This window comes from Artibeus jamaicensis, unplaced genomic scaffold (genome assembly GCF_021234435.1).
Source record: "Artibeus jamaicensis isolate MK-2021 breed Jamaican fruit bat unplaced genomic scaffold, CSHL_Jam_final scaffold_833, whole genome shotgun sequence".
Classification (NCBI taxonomy): domain Eukaryota; kingdom Metazoa; phylum Chordata; class Mammalia; order Chiroptera; family Phyllostomidae; genus Artibeus; species Artibeus jamaicensis.
The window spans coordinates 21,332,101-21,347,759 of NW_026522056.1; the positions used below are offsets into that span (position 1 = coordinate 21,332,101).

General features: G+C 43.3%; 1 protein-coding gene across 2 annotated transcripts in view; it reads right to left on the reverse strand.

The window, feature by feature from the left end:
• Positions 1 to 15,522, reverse strand: part of FAM149A (family with sequence similarity 149 member A) — a 42,067-nt gene extending 26,545 nt beyond the window's left edge. Inside the window, exon 1 of one of the 2 annotated variants that reach the window (XM_053659818.1) lies at positions 14,477 to 15,522. In XM_053659818.1, coding sequence (XP_053515793.1) covers positions 14,477 to 15,102 — 626 coding nt within the window. In that variant the 5' untranslated portion in view covers positions 15,103 to 15,522. The remainder of the gene's footprint in view (positions 1 to 14,476) is intronic. The other variant, XM_037128747.2, reaches the window with a different exon arrangement.
• Positions 15,523 to 15,659: the final 137 nt, after the last annotated feature.

Sequence of the window (15,659 nt, forward strand, 5' to 3'; positions counted from 1 at the left end):
CCAGGCTCTGGGTTGTGAGACAGCAGAATGACCAGGCCACCATTTTCACAACTCAAGGAAATAGCGGTGAGTTGGCTAAGGCAGAACACACTTTTAAAGCGGGTGTGAAAGAGTGGATGCTCCCCTATGGCATGTTTTTTCCCCCATTAAAAGTTTTTTTTTTATCTTTTAAGATTTTATTTATTTTTAGAGAAGGGAAGGGAGGGAGAAAGAAAGGGAGAATGCGTGGTTGCTTCTTGTGCGCCCCCTACTGGAGACCTGGCCCACAACCCAGGCATGTGCCCTGAGTGGGAATCAAACCTGCAACCCTTAGGTTCACAGGCTGGGCATTCAATCCACTGAGCCACACCGGCCAGAGCCCATGAAAAGATTTTTAACAATTACAACTAATCAAATGGATGCTGGTACACTCTCCGGCCTGCCCTCCATAGCCTTTCTCCTTTGAGATCTAAGTCCACACAGCTACAAAGAAGGGCACCCATTCCTCCTACTCAGCACCCTGCACCAAGAGGCAAACCTGCCTGTCCCATTCAGTAGTGAAAAATCCTGCTTCTTGATTTGGAAGCTCTTGTGAGGGACGGCACTATGGTGAGAAGAAACACAACCGACAACAAACCATCCACTTCTTGCACTGCGGATACTAGAATCCTCGCCATGTTGAAAAGTAATCAGTGAGCCATTTTAAATTCTAAAATTAATGAGATGTTAAAGCCTGATACATAGGTGCACACCTGTAGGGTGTGCGTGTATATTTATCAGGCAAGCAGATGGCATCTGAAGTAAACACATAGCTGCTAATACTATCTGTCTGTCAGGGGTTATGGGACAAGGAAACAAAGAAAGGAAAGAAGAACTCTGGTCAAAACACAGGGCAGCTGCTTTATGCATCTGCTATTTTAATGTGTTCAACTGTTTGACACCCATGCCTGGTAGGCCCTGTTATCCAATTTTACTGATAAAAATACTGAAGGCAAAGACCTTAAGTGCCATGTTCAAAGTCATTCAACTGGGATGTGTCGTGTGTGTGTGTGTGTGTGTGTGTGTGTGTGTGTGTCCGTCCCGGGCATGCATCACTGCATCACAAGCCACCCCGCATTTAGTGGGTTGAAAAGACGGTCATTTTGTTCTGATCACAGTTCACAGAATCCAGTACGACTTCGCTCGGTGGTTCTTCTGTTCCATGTGGCACTGGCTGGCATTACTCAGTGACAGTCAACTGGCCACTGGGCTGGCCCAGAGGGTCCGGTAAGGCTTCACCCATCACCTAACTAGCACTTTGGGGGTGGAAGGATGGCTGGGAGCCTGGTCCCTTCTCTCATGGAGTCTCCAGACTTCCCCGAATAGTCTCCCCAGCAGGGTGGTCACGCTTCCTACATAGAAGCTCAGGGCTCCAAGAAACCAAAGCAGAAGCCATGGACTCTTTTAAAGATAGAGTGTCACTTCTATTGCACGCCATTATCAAAACAGTCACAGGTTCAAAGAGTTGGAAAAGAGAACCCAGATCTTAATAGTTAGCGTGTCAATGAATTTGCAGACATCTGTCCTCTGTCATAATCCACCTAAAAGCTCCTCATCTCAGGCACGTTTATGGGAGAGTGCGGACGCTCCTCTTTGGGCCATTTCCTCTGGCCCTTTCGACCCGGGAGCCAGAGGGACAAACCAGCAGCCTCCCACAAGCCAAACAATGATGTGGCAGAGACTGGATAACCACAATGGACACTTGGGGACACAGCAGTCACGGGTCCGTGGCCATTTGAAGTCCAAACAGGCACTAGTTGCCTTGGTTAGGATCCCCTTCTGCTCTTGGGCTTCTTCCGAGATTCTGGCTCTGCCAGCTGCGCTCTCGCTCCACTTTCTGAGCCAAAGTCGTGAGTGTGACGTGGCCCAGGTTTGCAGCTGAGGGTGCTGCTTGCGGGTGAGGCCGGCTGCCTTCCAGAGGAGGTCGGGGGCGGAGGAATGACAGTCCGGGTCCTGCTGGTAGCACCTCCCCCACCCCGACAACGCCATTCTCCTCCAGGCGGTTTGTGCTTTTCTTTGACTTGTATCGGAGTTCACTCCATCAGTCATAAGCCACACTGATCTTTCTTCAGAAATATATTGTATTTAATCCAGTGTTTCTAAAATATTATCATTTCAACATGTAATCAACATAAAAACTTATTGGGATATTTTACATTACTGCAGATTTTAGACTTACCAAGTCCATAACCATGCAAGCTAATTTCTTAAAACAAACCTATCGTTATCTGTCTATAAATATATCTCTCTCTGTATAAACCTATAAGTAGGGATAGAGACCTTGATGCAGATGTAGAGATAGACATACACATATCCGATTGGTTCTAGTTCTCTGGAGAACCCTAATACACTGGAATGAATTAATAAAGTTAGTTCATAATAAAGGAGCAACTTGTAAATTTAAAATAAATAAATAAACCTTCTTATTTATTTAGAAAATAAAACTTTTCTAAAATTAAAAAATTATTTTAAAATGCATTAAATTCCTCTACACATTTAAATACATCTTATAAGTTAGGAACGACTTTCCAAGAAGACCAATAAAACATTATCACCTGTAGTTATTTTAATGCGATTAGTATAATAATCTTAGAAAGTGCTAGGCAAAGTATGAAGTTCACAGCTTATATAAAATTATAGAAAAATGCAGAGATAATGTTATTTAACATAAAAATTTAAAAAAATATTACCTAGGGGGTAATATTTATAAAGATATTGTTGAGTGATTTAAGAAATTTTAATAGTTATATCTTATGCATAATAACAGAAATTTGCTTTACACACATTTTTTTTCTGAGAACATCTTATGTAAAGCAAAACACAACTATATACTTGAATGAACACACCTCTCTCACTCTGGACACACATTTCAATGCATTACTGCCAGAGGACCACTAGGTGTCACTCTTTCCAATCTTTTGCCACTCCGACAACCATGTCAATGGGATTTTACTGTACAATGATTTCTACATTTAGGATGTAGTGAACGTTCACTCGGTACAGATGCCCAGTCCCGTTTAGATCAGAAATCCCCTTTGCAGCGAGCACTGTCCAGCGTGCAGAGCCAGCAGAACGTGTCCTGGTGCCCAGGTGCGCCCCAAACCAGCACTTCCACTGCCTCTGGCACATCTGGTCCGCCTCCCACCCTCGCTTCTCAACCTCACAATCTGAAAGGCGGTGGTTTTTATTTTTGGTACGGAAAAGCAATATTCAGTGAATTACCAAGGGTAGTTTTCTCTAGATCTGGCGGGTCTGACTTTAATAGCTTCCCTTTTTGAAGATTCATCTCAGACCTGATTTGCAGATTTCTGTGTAAGTTCCTGTTTCATAAGACGTTCAGTTGAACATCTGTCATAGAGCAAATATGTTCTCTCCCAATATTCACGAGGATTTCTTTAATACTTGCCACACCCCAGGCTGTTTTAAATACTTCATGTACATGTTAGTGTATGTAAGCTTCACAATAGTCCTTTGAAGGGGGAATGCTGTTAGTGCCATTCTGCAGATTCGGAAACTGAGGCACAGTTAAGTTGTTGGTGTGGCAGAGCCACATTCCAGCCTGGGTTGCTCGTGACAAAGCCGACTCCACACTTCTGTGCAGGGCAACCTCTTCGAAAGCCCCTTGTGTATAATACCAGGAAGCTAAAGCTCACTCTATTCAGCAAAGAATTAAACAATCACTTTAAAATCTAGAGGAATAATGTATCCAAAAGGAAATAGCAGAAGGAAAAAATATGAGACCGACAGTCCTACATAATCTTAAAAATGAGTGTTGAAATCTGTCAAGGACAATAATTATTAGGTGAGATCATATGAAGTTACTAGAAGTATACGGTTTTGAATCAGAGAAGCAGAAATTTTATGTTTCAATATCATACATTGGAGAAATGGGTTCAATAACATTCACTAACATCTAATATTTTTCTTCCTTTTAAGCATTTATTGTATGATACAGTGAAAAAACAAACACTCCAAAAACTGGTATATTATGAATATTTTAATTTTATTTTTTAAATTGTTGTTTAAATATCACAGATATCGTCTTATCCCTGCCCCCCCCCCCCACCCTTTGCCCACTTCCACCCAGTCCCAACCTCCCTACCCCCACCCCCCAGCCACCGCCACACTGCTGCCTGCGTCTATGAGTCATGCATGTTTGTTCTTCGGCAAATCCCTTCACCTTCTTTCATCCAGTCCCCCCACCCACTCCCCGCTGACAATTGCCAGTCTGTTCCATGAGTTGATAACTCTATTTCCATTTTGTTTATCAGTTTATTCTGTTCATTAGATTCCACATATGAGTGAGATCGTATGATATTTGTCTTTTTCTGACTGGTTGGTTTCACTTAACATAATAATCTCCAAATCCATTCACTGTGTCACAAAAGATAAGATTCCCTTGTGTACAGCCACCTAGTAACTGAAATGTAAATGTACCATGGCTTTTTGACCCATTCAACTACTGATGGGCACTTGAACCATTTTCAGATCTTGGTTAATGTCAATAATGCTGCTATAAACATTGGGGCGCATATCTTCTTTCTGATTGGTGTTTCGGGATTCTTAGGATATATTCCCAGCAGTGGGATTGCTGGGTCAGAAGGTAATTCTGTTTTTAATTTTTATGTGGAAACTCCATACTGTTTTAATAAAGAATTCATCAGGTTTTCAAAGTGAAAGCATCCTCCTAAATATATTCTATAAAGAGTTCAATTTCCCAAAATGCAACATCAATAGTATTACTCTACTATTAATTAGTAGAGAATAAAAGGTAGACTTTGTAATAATTGCTAGACCACTATTATAAGTTTCAGTTTCATAGTATGGGTTAAAAAATTTACTAGGTCTGCTATTATAAAAGCTACACCAGCTCTGTTTTCATTAAAATTTACATCCATGTATTTATATTCAACATTTCTGTATTCTTGCATTTAAACTGTCTTTGATAAAAATATAAAGTTGTTGCTCACAGCTTACATTCAGAAGGGATTAAATTTGCCGGTACAGGAGACTGGGCCAGGAGACTCTAGTCGTCCAAATCACCCTAATCCAATCAAGAATTGAGAAGATTTAGGTCTGGGGTTCCATCGATGATAGACTGGCCATTTTTAAAATCTCATCCTAACTCCTGGGTAGTTTCTGTTTCTTGTCTGGCTTTTCTAATTACATGCAGGTGGTGGTTAGTCTCAAGCTATCTAGTCTGCCATTGGTGGAAATGGAGCTAAGGAACACTTTGTTGTGAAGTACTGCATGGTGTGTGATATGAATCAGCATTCACCTCCCATGAAAGTCTTGAGTCAGATATATGTCCCCTCCGCCTGAGACAAAAGCAGGTTTCCAACAGGGACAGGCATATGGATTAGAAGGGGACATGGCATACACGTGGGCACACACGAGATGCTCCATCAAAGTGTTTTATAATGTTAGCTGCTAGTTCAGACCACACACTGTGAAACTAGAACTTAGGTGGAGCAAGTTCAGCTCCTGTCGCTGCTTTGCATAAAGAGGTTTCATAACAGAAGCAAAGTGATGGTCACGTACATATTTGCCACTACCTAACTCTTCAACATCTCATTGTAAGGACTTGAAATTGGTGATTAATTTTAAAATGGTCACTTTCATGAATCTTTAAAACCAATATCTCATTAGATTTTCTTAGATCATTAAAGCCATAGCATTTATGTTAGAAATCAATAAGCAAGACAGATACAAATTGTTAAATGTTATATGAAATAAATACACTCATAGGGTGAAAATAAATAGAAGGGCCTGGCAAGAATTACAGTGGTCAATAGTTAATTATAAGGCATCTCTAGAAGAGAGGAGAAACATCTAATTAAGTGAAACATCTAATTAAGAAAACACTAATGTGTAGGTATATTCTTTCCCCTTGCAAGGGCCATATCTAATTCCTTCTGCTCCATTTTTTTTCTAGTAAGACATGTTCACTCACTACTGCCCTCCTGAGTGAATAAAATATTTGATTTTCTATTAAATATACACAAAATAATTTATAATCATGTATATGATAAGCTAAAGTTGGCAAAACTAATGTTTTATTTTAAAGAAGCTGTATGCCAAAAGGCATTTGTTACTTGTACTTCAAAATGGATGAAGCAAAGCTTTAAATTTGGGCTCATCAGTATTAATAGGAACAGTATTCTGAGGAAGTACTTTTAGGTTATTTATTAACACGATGTTTATTTTTGAAAATTTATTTTTATTGGAAAGAGTATAATTTCTTAGAGTAGACTTGCTACAGGAAAAATAACTCCAACTCCCTTAGAAGTAGATTTTAACTTTCATTATCGTCTTAAATCATTTGTTTAAAGAGACACAACAAAACACTCAGTTACACATATCATGGATAATATCCACTGGCTTCCTCGGTTTGATTCTTACATTTTCCACATACTAGTCATGTGAAATTCGATTATTTCCTTTCTGAGCCTCAACCTTTTCATCTGTGGAATGAAAATAGCATTCTTACCTTGTATGTTCGTTTTGGGATTCATGATAATATCTTTAGATGCACACAGCCTGGTAGTTAATAGACATGGAAATACCAGCTCTTATTTAAATGCTGAGAACCTCAGATCTGTGCAACAAAGCATATTGGAGCAATGCTCTGCTCAGTCGGTGGAACACGATGATAAAAACGCTAAATCTAGTAAGTAGAACCAAAGTCGGACTGAGGCAGGCCTTTTCTTGAAACTATATCATCTGCTTCTTTAAAGCAAACTTCCTATACTAAAGTTAAAGTTCCCCAGGAATTATTTTTATGCATTAATTTGGCAATGAGCTTACTGATTTTTAGGGGAAGGGCTCATCTTATTCAATGTAGATCCTTATTTCAACTGGATTATAGAGTCTTGCATGTATATCAAGGGCTTCTAATACTTCAGTGTCAGGAATTTGCATTCAATGTTCAGTTTTAAAATAAATCACTGATTTAACCTTATATGCACCTAGTGACAGTTTCTGAAATACTATTATTAGTATCAAAAGTCTGGTGTAAACTGTGAGCTCCTAAAGTGAGATTCTTTAGTGAGCTCCTAGCTCAATGCTAGGAGCTAGCATTGCAATAAGCTTAAGATGACAAGGACCCTAAGGAGAATATACACATATATGTGCATCTCAGTTCAGCTTAGCCATAATATTCTGTTTATTAAATGAGAGTAGGAGAAGTCTCACTCGACTGTTTTCCTTGTCATCACCAAAGACCATCAACTTGTTTACCAAGTTCATAACTAGATATTTAATCAGCTTGAGGGGTTTACTTAATTTCTATGCTTTCTTAAATACAGTGTCCTCATTGACCATTTCTACCTCTCAAAACAAAAGAGGCAACTTTGAATTTTGCAGTACATGTTTAATGAATAGCATTTATTCACTCATTTAATGAAAAACGTGTAGCATTTAATAAATGATGTCCTATTTAATGTATGTCTATATTATATTGATACCTACTATCCCTAGGACCACAAAATGTCCAGAAAATTTTTTGCCACAAAGCAAAATTGTGGCAAAAATTGGGTCTCACCTTTGGGTGAGACTATTCATACCAGAGATTTGGCTGCCATTCACTGAAACAAATGAAACACCTACACTTCACTGGCAAGGGAAAGAAGAGTACTCGGGGCCTGTGGGAGACTGGTGGTGGACTATGTTTAAATGTTAACTGACCTATTTCCCCCAGTGTTTTCATCATCCTTTGTCCCTTCCCTGCTGAGTAATCCAAGGCTTTTTCCCCTGCTATTGCTTCAGAAAACAGAGAATGCAAAAGATTCCCCCCTCTTGATTATGGTTTTTTTAAAGCCTAAACGTACAAGATTGGTATGAATTTTTAACAAAGAAAAAGATTTAGGAGGAAACAGATATATAGGGGTTCTTCCCAACTTTCCGAAGGGAACTGGATGCCCTGGAGTAGGGAGATATTGTGGCTCAGATCTGTCTCTGAGAAGAAAAATGTCAGCCACGTCGGGGGTACATGTATTGGGGTGGGGGAGCACTACAAACCAAAATAGTCCTTCAGGGATACTGTGCTCTGTGGGGCGGCACCCAGCCAGGAGGTCACCTGATTTGCACCCTTGCACAGTAACGGGCCTTCTACAGGAAGGAGCGCCTTTTCTCATTCCCCTGGGCATTCAACTCCAGCGATTCCCACTGCGTGTCCTCTAAGAAGGACCCTGTGGGCCAGAGGCATAAATCTGGGACCTCGGGCGAGCTGGAGAGGCTGACCTAAAATGGGACTGTGAGGAACCCGGGTGCTGGTCCTTCGGCCGAGCTTGGGTAAGGTGACAGGATCCCAGAGGGAAAAGGAAGGCTGAGAGGTGTGGATTGGCAAACTCCCGTAAGTCCAGTAATAGACAAGATTGTTATGAGAACGGCAGGCTGATCCTGGGGCTCCTTGGAGAACCACAGACTGGAAGGAGGGAGACCCCTGATTACAGGGCCTGTGGTTGGTGCATGAGACCGGGTTATACAGAATGATGAGATGAGATTATGGACTTTTCAGTGGAGCCAGTCCGGCAAGGACAGAGGTTATCAGAACAAGTGAGCTCTTCCCCCCCACCCCGAATGCCCAGGTTGCAGGTTGATGCCACCCCCTAAGATAAAGATGGGAAAATCCCCAGTAATGGAGTTTGAGTTTCTGCAGCTGTGGCAGAAGCCGATCTTCACTCTCATGGATGCATGGCCGAGCTCTGCAATATTTATCATCCCAATACCATTATTTTCATCAGCTTCATCCCCAGGCCCCAGCACCTACCACCTCTCTGCGTTTATACTCCCTTATGCAGTAATTTAATCCTTCTAAAGCTCAGCCTTTTTCCTGCCACTTCTCTGCCTTAAAACAGTGGCTTTTCTGGTGCTTACTAGATAGAGACTGGTACCCGGAGCTCTCCACAATTTTCTCTTAATTCCTTGTCACGCGCCATGCTCCTAACTAGTTGAATTCTGTGCGTAACACATAGTGTTCCACCTGCATGGGTTTCCTCACACAGGTGTAGCCTCCTGTAATGCGCTCCCAAACCAAAGTACCTATTTAACCCACTGACACATTCTTTATGACCCCCAGCCTACCCGCTTCCCTCCCTATTCCATGGACTTTGCTCTTAACTGTGCGTCCCTGGCAATTGGTCTGGAGCCCTCCTGGCTCATCCATCTAATTTTCCCTGTTCTTGGATGACAAGATCTGTTTCCACCTCTTTAGATCACTCAAAAAGTCCAGCCCCCCCTGGGTTTCAGGTGGAATAGACATTTTATACATACAGGTTGACAATTAATGTTTAGAAAATAATATACTTACCTACCTGGGGGTAAGTATATTAACACTAAATTATACTTTGTGCAAAGGATTCTGACTGTGGGTGATAAATAAAAATGTATTTAGAATAATGAGAATTATAAACTAATAATAGTAGCTATTTATTGTGGGGCTTATATACCAGAGAGACTATAGAGATGTTTTTCTATACCATTTCTTTTAATGTTTACAATATCTCTTTGGATGCGTATTATTATTAATTTTCATTTTATGGGTGAGAAAATAAGGCTTAAAGAGGTTAAGTGAATTCTTAATTGGTATTTTCTTCCTAGTATTTTCAGAAAGATTCAAAGTAAAATTTGAATCAAAGTCAATCCGACCTCAAAACTATGCTCTAAAAACTGTACTAATAATTTAAATTAGCTATTACAGTTTTTGTGCTATAAAGGACTCAAATCCCATATCATAGAATTGTAGCTGTGAACTTGGCACATATCAAATATTATACCTGTTAGCTATTATATTAGAGAAAATTCAAAGTGTGTTCTTTAAATACACAGCAGAACATAGGTAACTGTTACCTCAAATATAATTTGTGCAATCTTAACTATAATAATAAGGTAAAGAAGGTAGTTTCAAGTTTAAAAAACTACTACGAAAGACAGGAAGAACACAATTGTTCCCCTGGGTTTGAGCTAACACTAGACATAGACAACCAAGTCAAGTTTATTACTGTTTTTAATGAAAGTCAAGGTCACTGCAATAGAAGTAATGATGACTGCAGTAGAAGCTGATAGTGCTGGACAATCGTCTCCTGAGCCCTCCCATGATTCGTCCCTGTGCAGACACCAAGTCCCAGCAGAAGGCGTTAACTAACTTTGGGAAAACTCCAAGACAACGGAACCACAAGGCCCAAGACAACAGTTATTCCCCAAGAAAGAGATTTAAGTAGCATCTGCATTTTCAGGAGATTAGGGACCCATGAAGCTGGTGTACATGAAGAAGAAACGATTTCCTTCACTCAGTTAATCAATGTTATTAAATGCCCTTTCTGGGCACGTGTTGCCGTAACTGTCACCAGACTGACAGAGTTTATAGCCTCAAATAGATAGGAAATATGATGTGAACCACAGGATCACCAGTTAGAAACGAGCAAGAGCTACATGAAGGGGGAGCCGTGCATGATTTGTGATGCTACTGACGATTCTGCATTGTCTCTAAAAATTAAAAGTTCATTCCCAGGGTACCAAACACATTTCTTCCAGGTGTTACGCCCCAATCGGTGGCAATGCTAATTAAAGCAAGCTTTATCTACCGTGAGTTGTGCAGGGAACGTGAAGGCAGGTTGCAGTGGCCTATGATTTGTTCTTCCCAATAACTGAGCTCAAAGATGCCATGTATTATAGTCACACGGTAAATGTGAATAATTATCTTTGTCACTCTTTTCTTCACCTGGAATGTGTGCATTTTTAAAAATGAAACACACTCTCAAATTTCACTTTTGTGCCAAGAAGCATATAATAATCGTAGAAAACATTTTATCAGCATTTCTCTGTGTGTTAGGCACTGAAAATATTATTTCACTTAATTTTTGGAATACCCCTGTGAGGGAAGAATTATTATCATCTCCATTTTCTCATGAGGGAAGTTTTACACTTTGGAAAACTCAGTAACTTGACCAGAATTACAATCTAGCAAATGGTTTGAGACTGGAATCCAGCTTCTGTGATTCCTGGGGCCATATACACTGATTTAGGCCACCTTGGTAATGAATGAACTGAGAGGCAAAGCCTTGCCTCTCAATTCATTCACTTTATTGCCAGCCAAGTAAACAAGTACTACAGGCTGTTATGGCAATACATGACTTTATTGTACATGACTCTACACCTACATGACTTTAACAACAGAACTCACTCATCGGAAATAGCAATAATTATATACTCACACCAATAACTTGCAAAAGATATAAATAATACTTCGTGGCCACATGTTTACCATCTACAAACATTTTTACAGAGCAATTTCTATCTACCGACCAACCTTACCTACTGTTAGAAATTCTCTAGTTTCCAGAACAAACAGAGAATAAAACCTTCTACAAGATGCTAATTGTCTTGTTCAAACCAGAAGTGCAAGCAGAGGTAGCAAGCGGGGTTAGATGAGACAGAAAAAACAATGTGGACCAGGGATAAAGTATAAATGCAATGCACAGGCAGGTGAAGGTGAAGGTGAAAGCACTGGATCACAGGTCAGGCTGTGGGAGAGGGAGATGAAAGGGAACCCAGCATCCTCCACTTCTGGTTCAGGGGCGGCAGCCAGTGGGCCCCAGGGAGAGACGGGACAAACCCCTTGCCAGGGCCATTCCTTTACCCAACCAGTGGGTCAGAGACCAAAACCCACGCTGCTACAGAGCGTCTTAGAGACAAAGAAAAAAAAAGACTGAGTTGAACATTTGCATACTTCCCCCAAATTAATTTCACTATTTTTCCTTTTAAAAAAGTCCAAGTACATCACAATCAGGTCAAATGTAAAATGCATGGGCTTTCTTCAAAAATGCGTGGAATAGGAATGAAGGTTTTCTTTCGCAGCTGAGTGTGAGTAATGTTTCTCAGGGGTTTGTTTACATTTGTTTACTTGTATCCACATCCTCTTTACCTACTCTTTTTCTCTTCCTACTCCTACTTTGTTTTTCATTTAAGTATAGTTGGTATACGGTGTTAGTTATGTTAGTTTTGAGTGGACAATATAGGGATTTGACATTTTTAACCAGGGGTGTCCAACCCGCAGCCCAAGGCGGCTATGAATGCAGCCTAACACCAAATCATAGATTTACTTAAAACATTATGAGATTTTTGTGTGTGATTATGTGTCTCAATGTATTTAATGTGTGGCCCAAGACAACTCTTCTTCCAGTGTGGCCCAGAGTTGCCAAAAGTTTGGACACCCCTGTTAAATGGGGATCTCCCATCTAAATTCTAGTCTTCATCGGTCGCCGTGAAAACTTATCCTAATATTACTGACTATATTCCCTCTCCCTTTTCTCACCCATCCCCCATCTCTCCCTCTGGCGGCCATTGCTTTGTTATGTTTCTATGAGTCTGTTTTTGTTTTGTTTTGTCTATTCACTTTTTTTAGATGCCACGCATAAGTAAAACCATACAGTATTTGTCTTTCTCTGTCTGACTTACTTCACTTAGCATGATACCCTCTAGGTTCATCCATAACCCTCAAGTTCATATGGAACCACAGAAGACCACACACAGCCAAAGCAACCCTGAGACAAAAGAATAAAGTTGGAAGTGTCATGCTCCTGCCCCTACTTTAACCACCATGCCTCTGAGTTGTAGACTGGCAGGTGAGCTGGTGGCTGTATAATTTAAATCCGCTGTTGAACGATGTTTATGTAGTCAATGATGTAAATAGCCCCAACCCAGAAACCCAAGAAGGAAAAAATATATACTTCAAGATGCAAAAGGCCTGTAGTACTAAAGGGACAATCACCTTAATATTTTCTTCCTTTCCCTGTTGTAAACTTTATCATTAAAGAAGGAATGAAGCTATTTGTTCATGTACCCAAGGCTGCCTGGTGCCTTACAGAGAGCACAAAGTCATTACCAGCAAGTTCTCTGAACGCAGGTATCTGCATATTCTTTCTCATAGCAATTACCTACACTTCAACATCTGCTCTTTTAGTTAAATTGATTTATTTGCTAATGCCAAACGCTCACTTCTGTCAGCAATGCCAAATACAGTGGTATTTAAAAAGTATCTACTAAAAATGTGCAGACAGTGAAACATGGATGAAGACGCTTTGGAAAGAAAACCAACACCTTTATTTCCCTGACCACACCAATGCGTATCGCAGCCCGTTTGTAAAAAGCAAAAGACTGGAGTTTAAGGTCACTGTGTGGATCTGTTTGCTCATCAAACATTAATTGTATAAACGTTAAGGAGGAGTAGCCAGTAACAAAGGTCTACTTCCTTACACATGCATATCCTGGCCACTTACCTAAATGCCACCGATTTTCCTTAAGAACAAAACACCAGTTGATTTATGCATTTCATACTGCAATACTTTAAATGAAAAGAAACAACTTATTCAACGGCTTATTTTAGCACTGGGGTGAATGTCAGTCAGTTTTGTAACTATTTAAATTGTGAACAGGTTAGAATCCTTCTTATCTCATAAGTACTCCCATTAATTTATTTTTGGTGGGGCATGGTGGGGGGGAGCTTCTGTCCCAGCAGACTTGACTATTCTTCCTCACTACCTTATAAGGCAGAAATCTGCATTCAGGAAATCTGCATTCTGGTCTGCCTTTAACCACTCCACTCTTTTTTTTTTTTTTGTAGGATTCAGAAGGCTGAATAGTGTACATGTTTGTACACGCTTAACTGCTCATTAAAAAAAATAAAACTCACCTTCATTCTAAAATGCACACTTCATAAGAAGGTTTTCAATACTGTTCATTGCGGTGAAAGGCTGTGTGTGTGTGTGTGTGTGTGTGTGTGTGCGCGCGTGCGTGCGTGCGTGTGTGTGTGTGTGTGTGTGTGTGTGTTGAGGGAAATGTCCTCTAATTCTTATTTTTAAAAAATTGCCCTCGTTTCCGGAGCACCTCCAGACACTTCTTAGTAACTGTAGGGTGTGCGTCAGAGGTGTCCGGAGCATTACAAAGGCCACTGGCGTGCGACGAGGTTATACATATGCAAATTAACCAGATGTCACTCAAAAAAGACCCGCCCCCCTTAGGAAAAGAATTGGGGCTGATCCTTGAAAGGTAAGGGACCCACCGCGTCTTAAAACCGCACTGCCCACGTGCGCACTCAGGGGCCCCGCCCCTCTGCCTCACTCTGCATCCCAGAAAGGGACCCGAAGGCTCCTGGACCACCAAACATCCCGCCAGACGAGACACAAAACTCTGCCCTCCCTCCTCGCCTTGGAGCCCTGCTTCATCTCCACTCCTGCTCAGCTGGTGAACAGCAGAGGAAAGTTGAGTAAACGCCGGTCACAGCGTGTTTGAAAAGAACAGAAAGGCAACACAATGAGGAGCCAGGAAATGGGCGTGGACGGTGCCCCAGGACACGCAAAGAACGCGATGGGCTAAAGGGCGCCTGGCGAGGCGCGCGCAGCAGGCGGAGCGCAGAGACCTCAAGGAAAGACGGACGCGCCTGGGCCCTGCCGCTACTCACGCGTCTCCGCCCTCCTCCGAGTCGCTGTCCGAGGCCCACTCCTCGCCAATGTCCGGCAGGGTGAAGAAGAGGGTTTTGGGGCCAGGTCCGGGGGGCATCCAAGCGCTGGGCTCTCGGTCCCCGGGGCCAGGCTGGCGGGAGTTCCGGGGGCTCCAGGTTGAACCGCCGCTGCCCGTGGTGCCCCCGATGGAGGGCAGCGCGGTCCATACCCCGGCAGGAGGGCCGGGGGGCGGCCGCGCCACTGGCACCAGGTGCGCCGGGGAGCCCGCGGCGCTGCAGCCGCCGCTGGAGGGGGCCGGGGGCAGGGCCGGGACTTTGGTTGCTCTCGGGCTACTGGGCAGTGAGAAGGGGGTCCCTACTGCTTCTGTCCTTAGGCTCGCGCCTGAGGCCTTGGGGTAGGAGGCGGTGAGCCGAGGATGGGGCGCGGCTGGCGCCCACCGCGAGGTGGAGGGTGAGTCGGGCGCCAGGGCGGGGAGGAGGGTCAGGGTGGGGGCTGCCAGCACGGAAGTGGCAGCGCCTTCTGCGTGGCTGGAGGAGGCGACAGGCGAGGGAACCCCCGGGGGCGCCATCGAGGTCTTGAAGATTTTGGCAAAGAGGGACCCAAGGTCCAACACTGCGACCTTCATGTCCCAGGCTCGGAAATGCTGCTGCTGCTGCTGCTGCTGCACCCGCAAGGCCTCGGGGAGCCAGGCTTCGGGGCTCCATCCACTGCCGCTCGCAGGGATCCGGGGAAGGCGGCCCCGGGCGGTGGTGGGGGTCCTGGGGACCCTGTACTCCGCAGGGCCCCGGGGACCTCTGGTTCACGTCCCACGCAGAGGGACGCCTGGGGGCGCTCAGCCCCTCACCACTGGAGACCGATCTCCCCGATGCCCAGGTGGTCCGCAGGACTCTGAGGCTGGGGGCAGAGGCGGCCACCTCTGCGCCCAGTCGACCCTCCGCCTTGGTGCTGCGAGACCCTGGAGAGCCACGGTGCAGCCAGCACCACCGGGCTGAGGGTGGGGACTGGCGCCTCCGCCTGCAGAGATACCCCACGGGGCCTCCAGGACGCCCCAGCCGTTGCTAAGCTAAACATAAACCCTGCTTAGCTCACCGCTAATTGGGCCCCGGACTGCAGCCTGGGGCTGTGTCCACAGTAGATACCCTGGCTCTCCTCCTTGATTCCTGCCTTAAAGGAACACTGTCC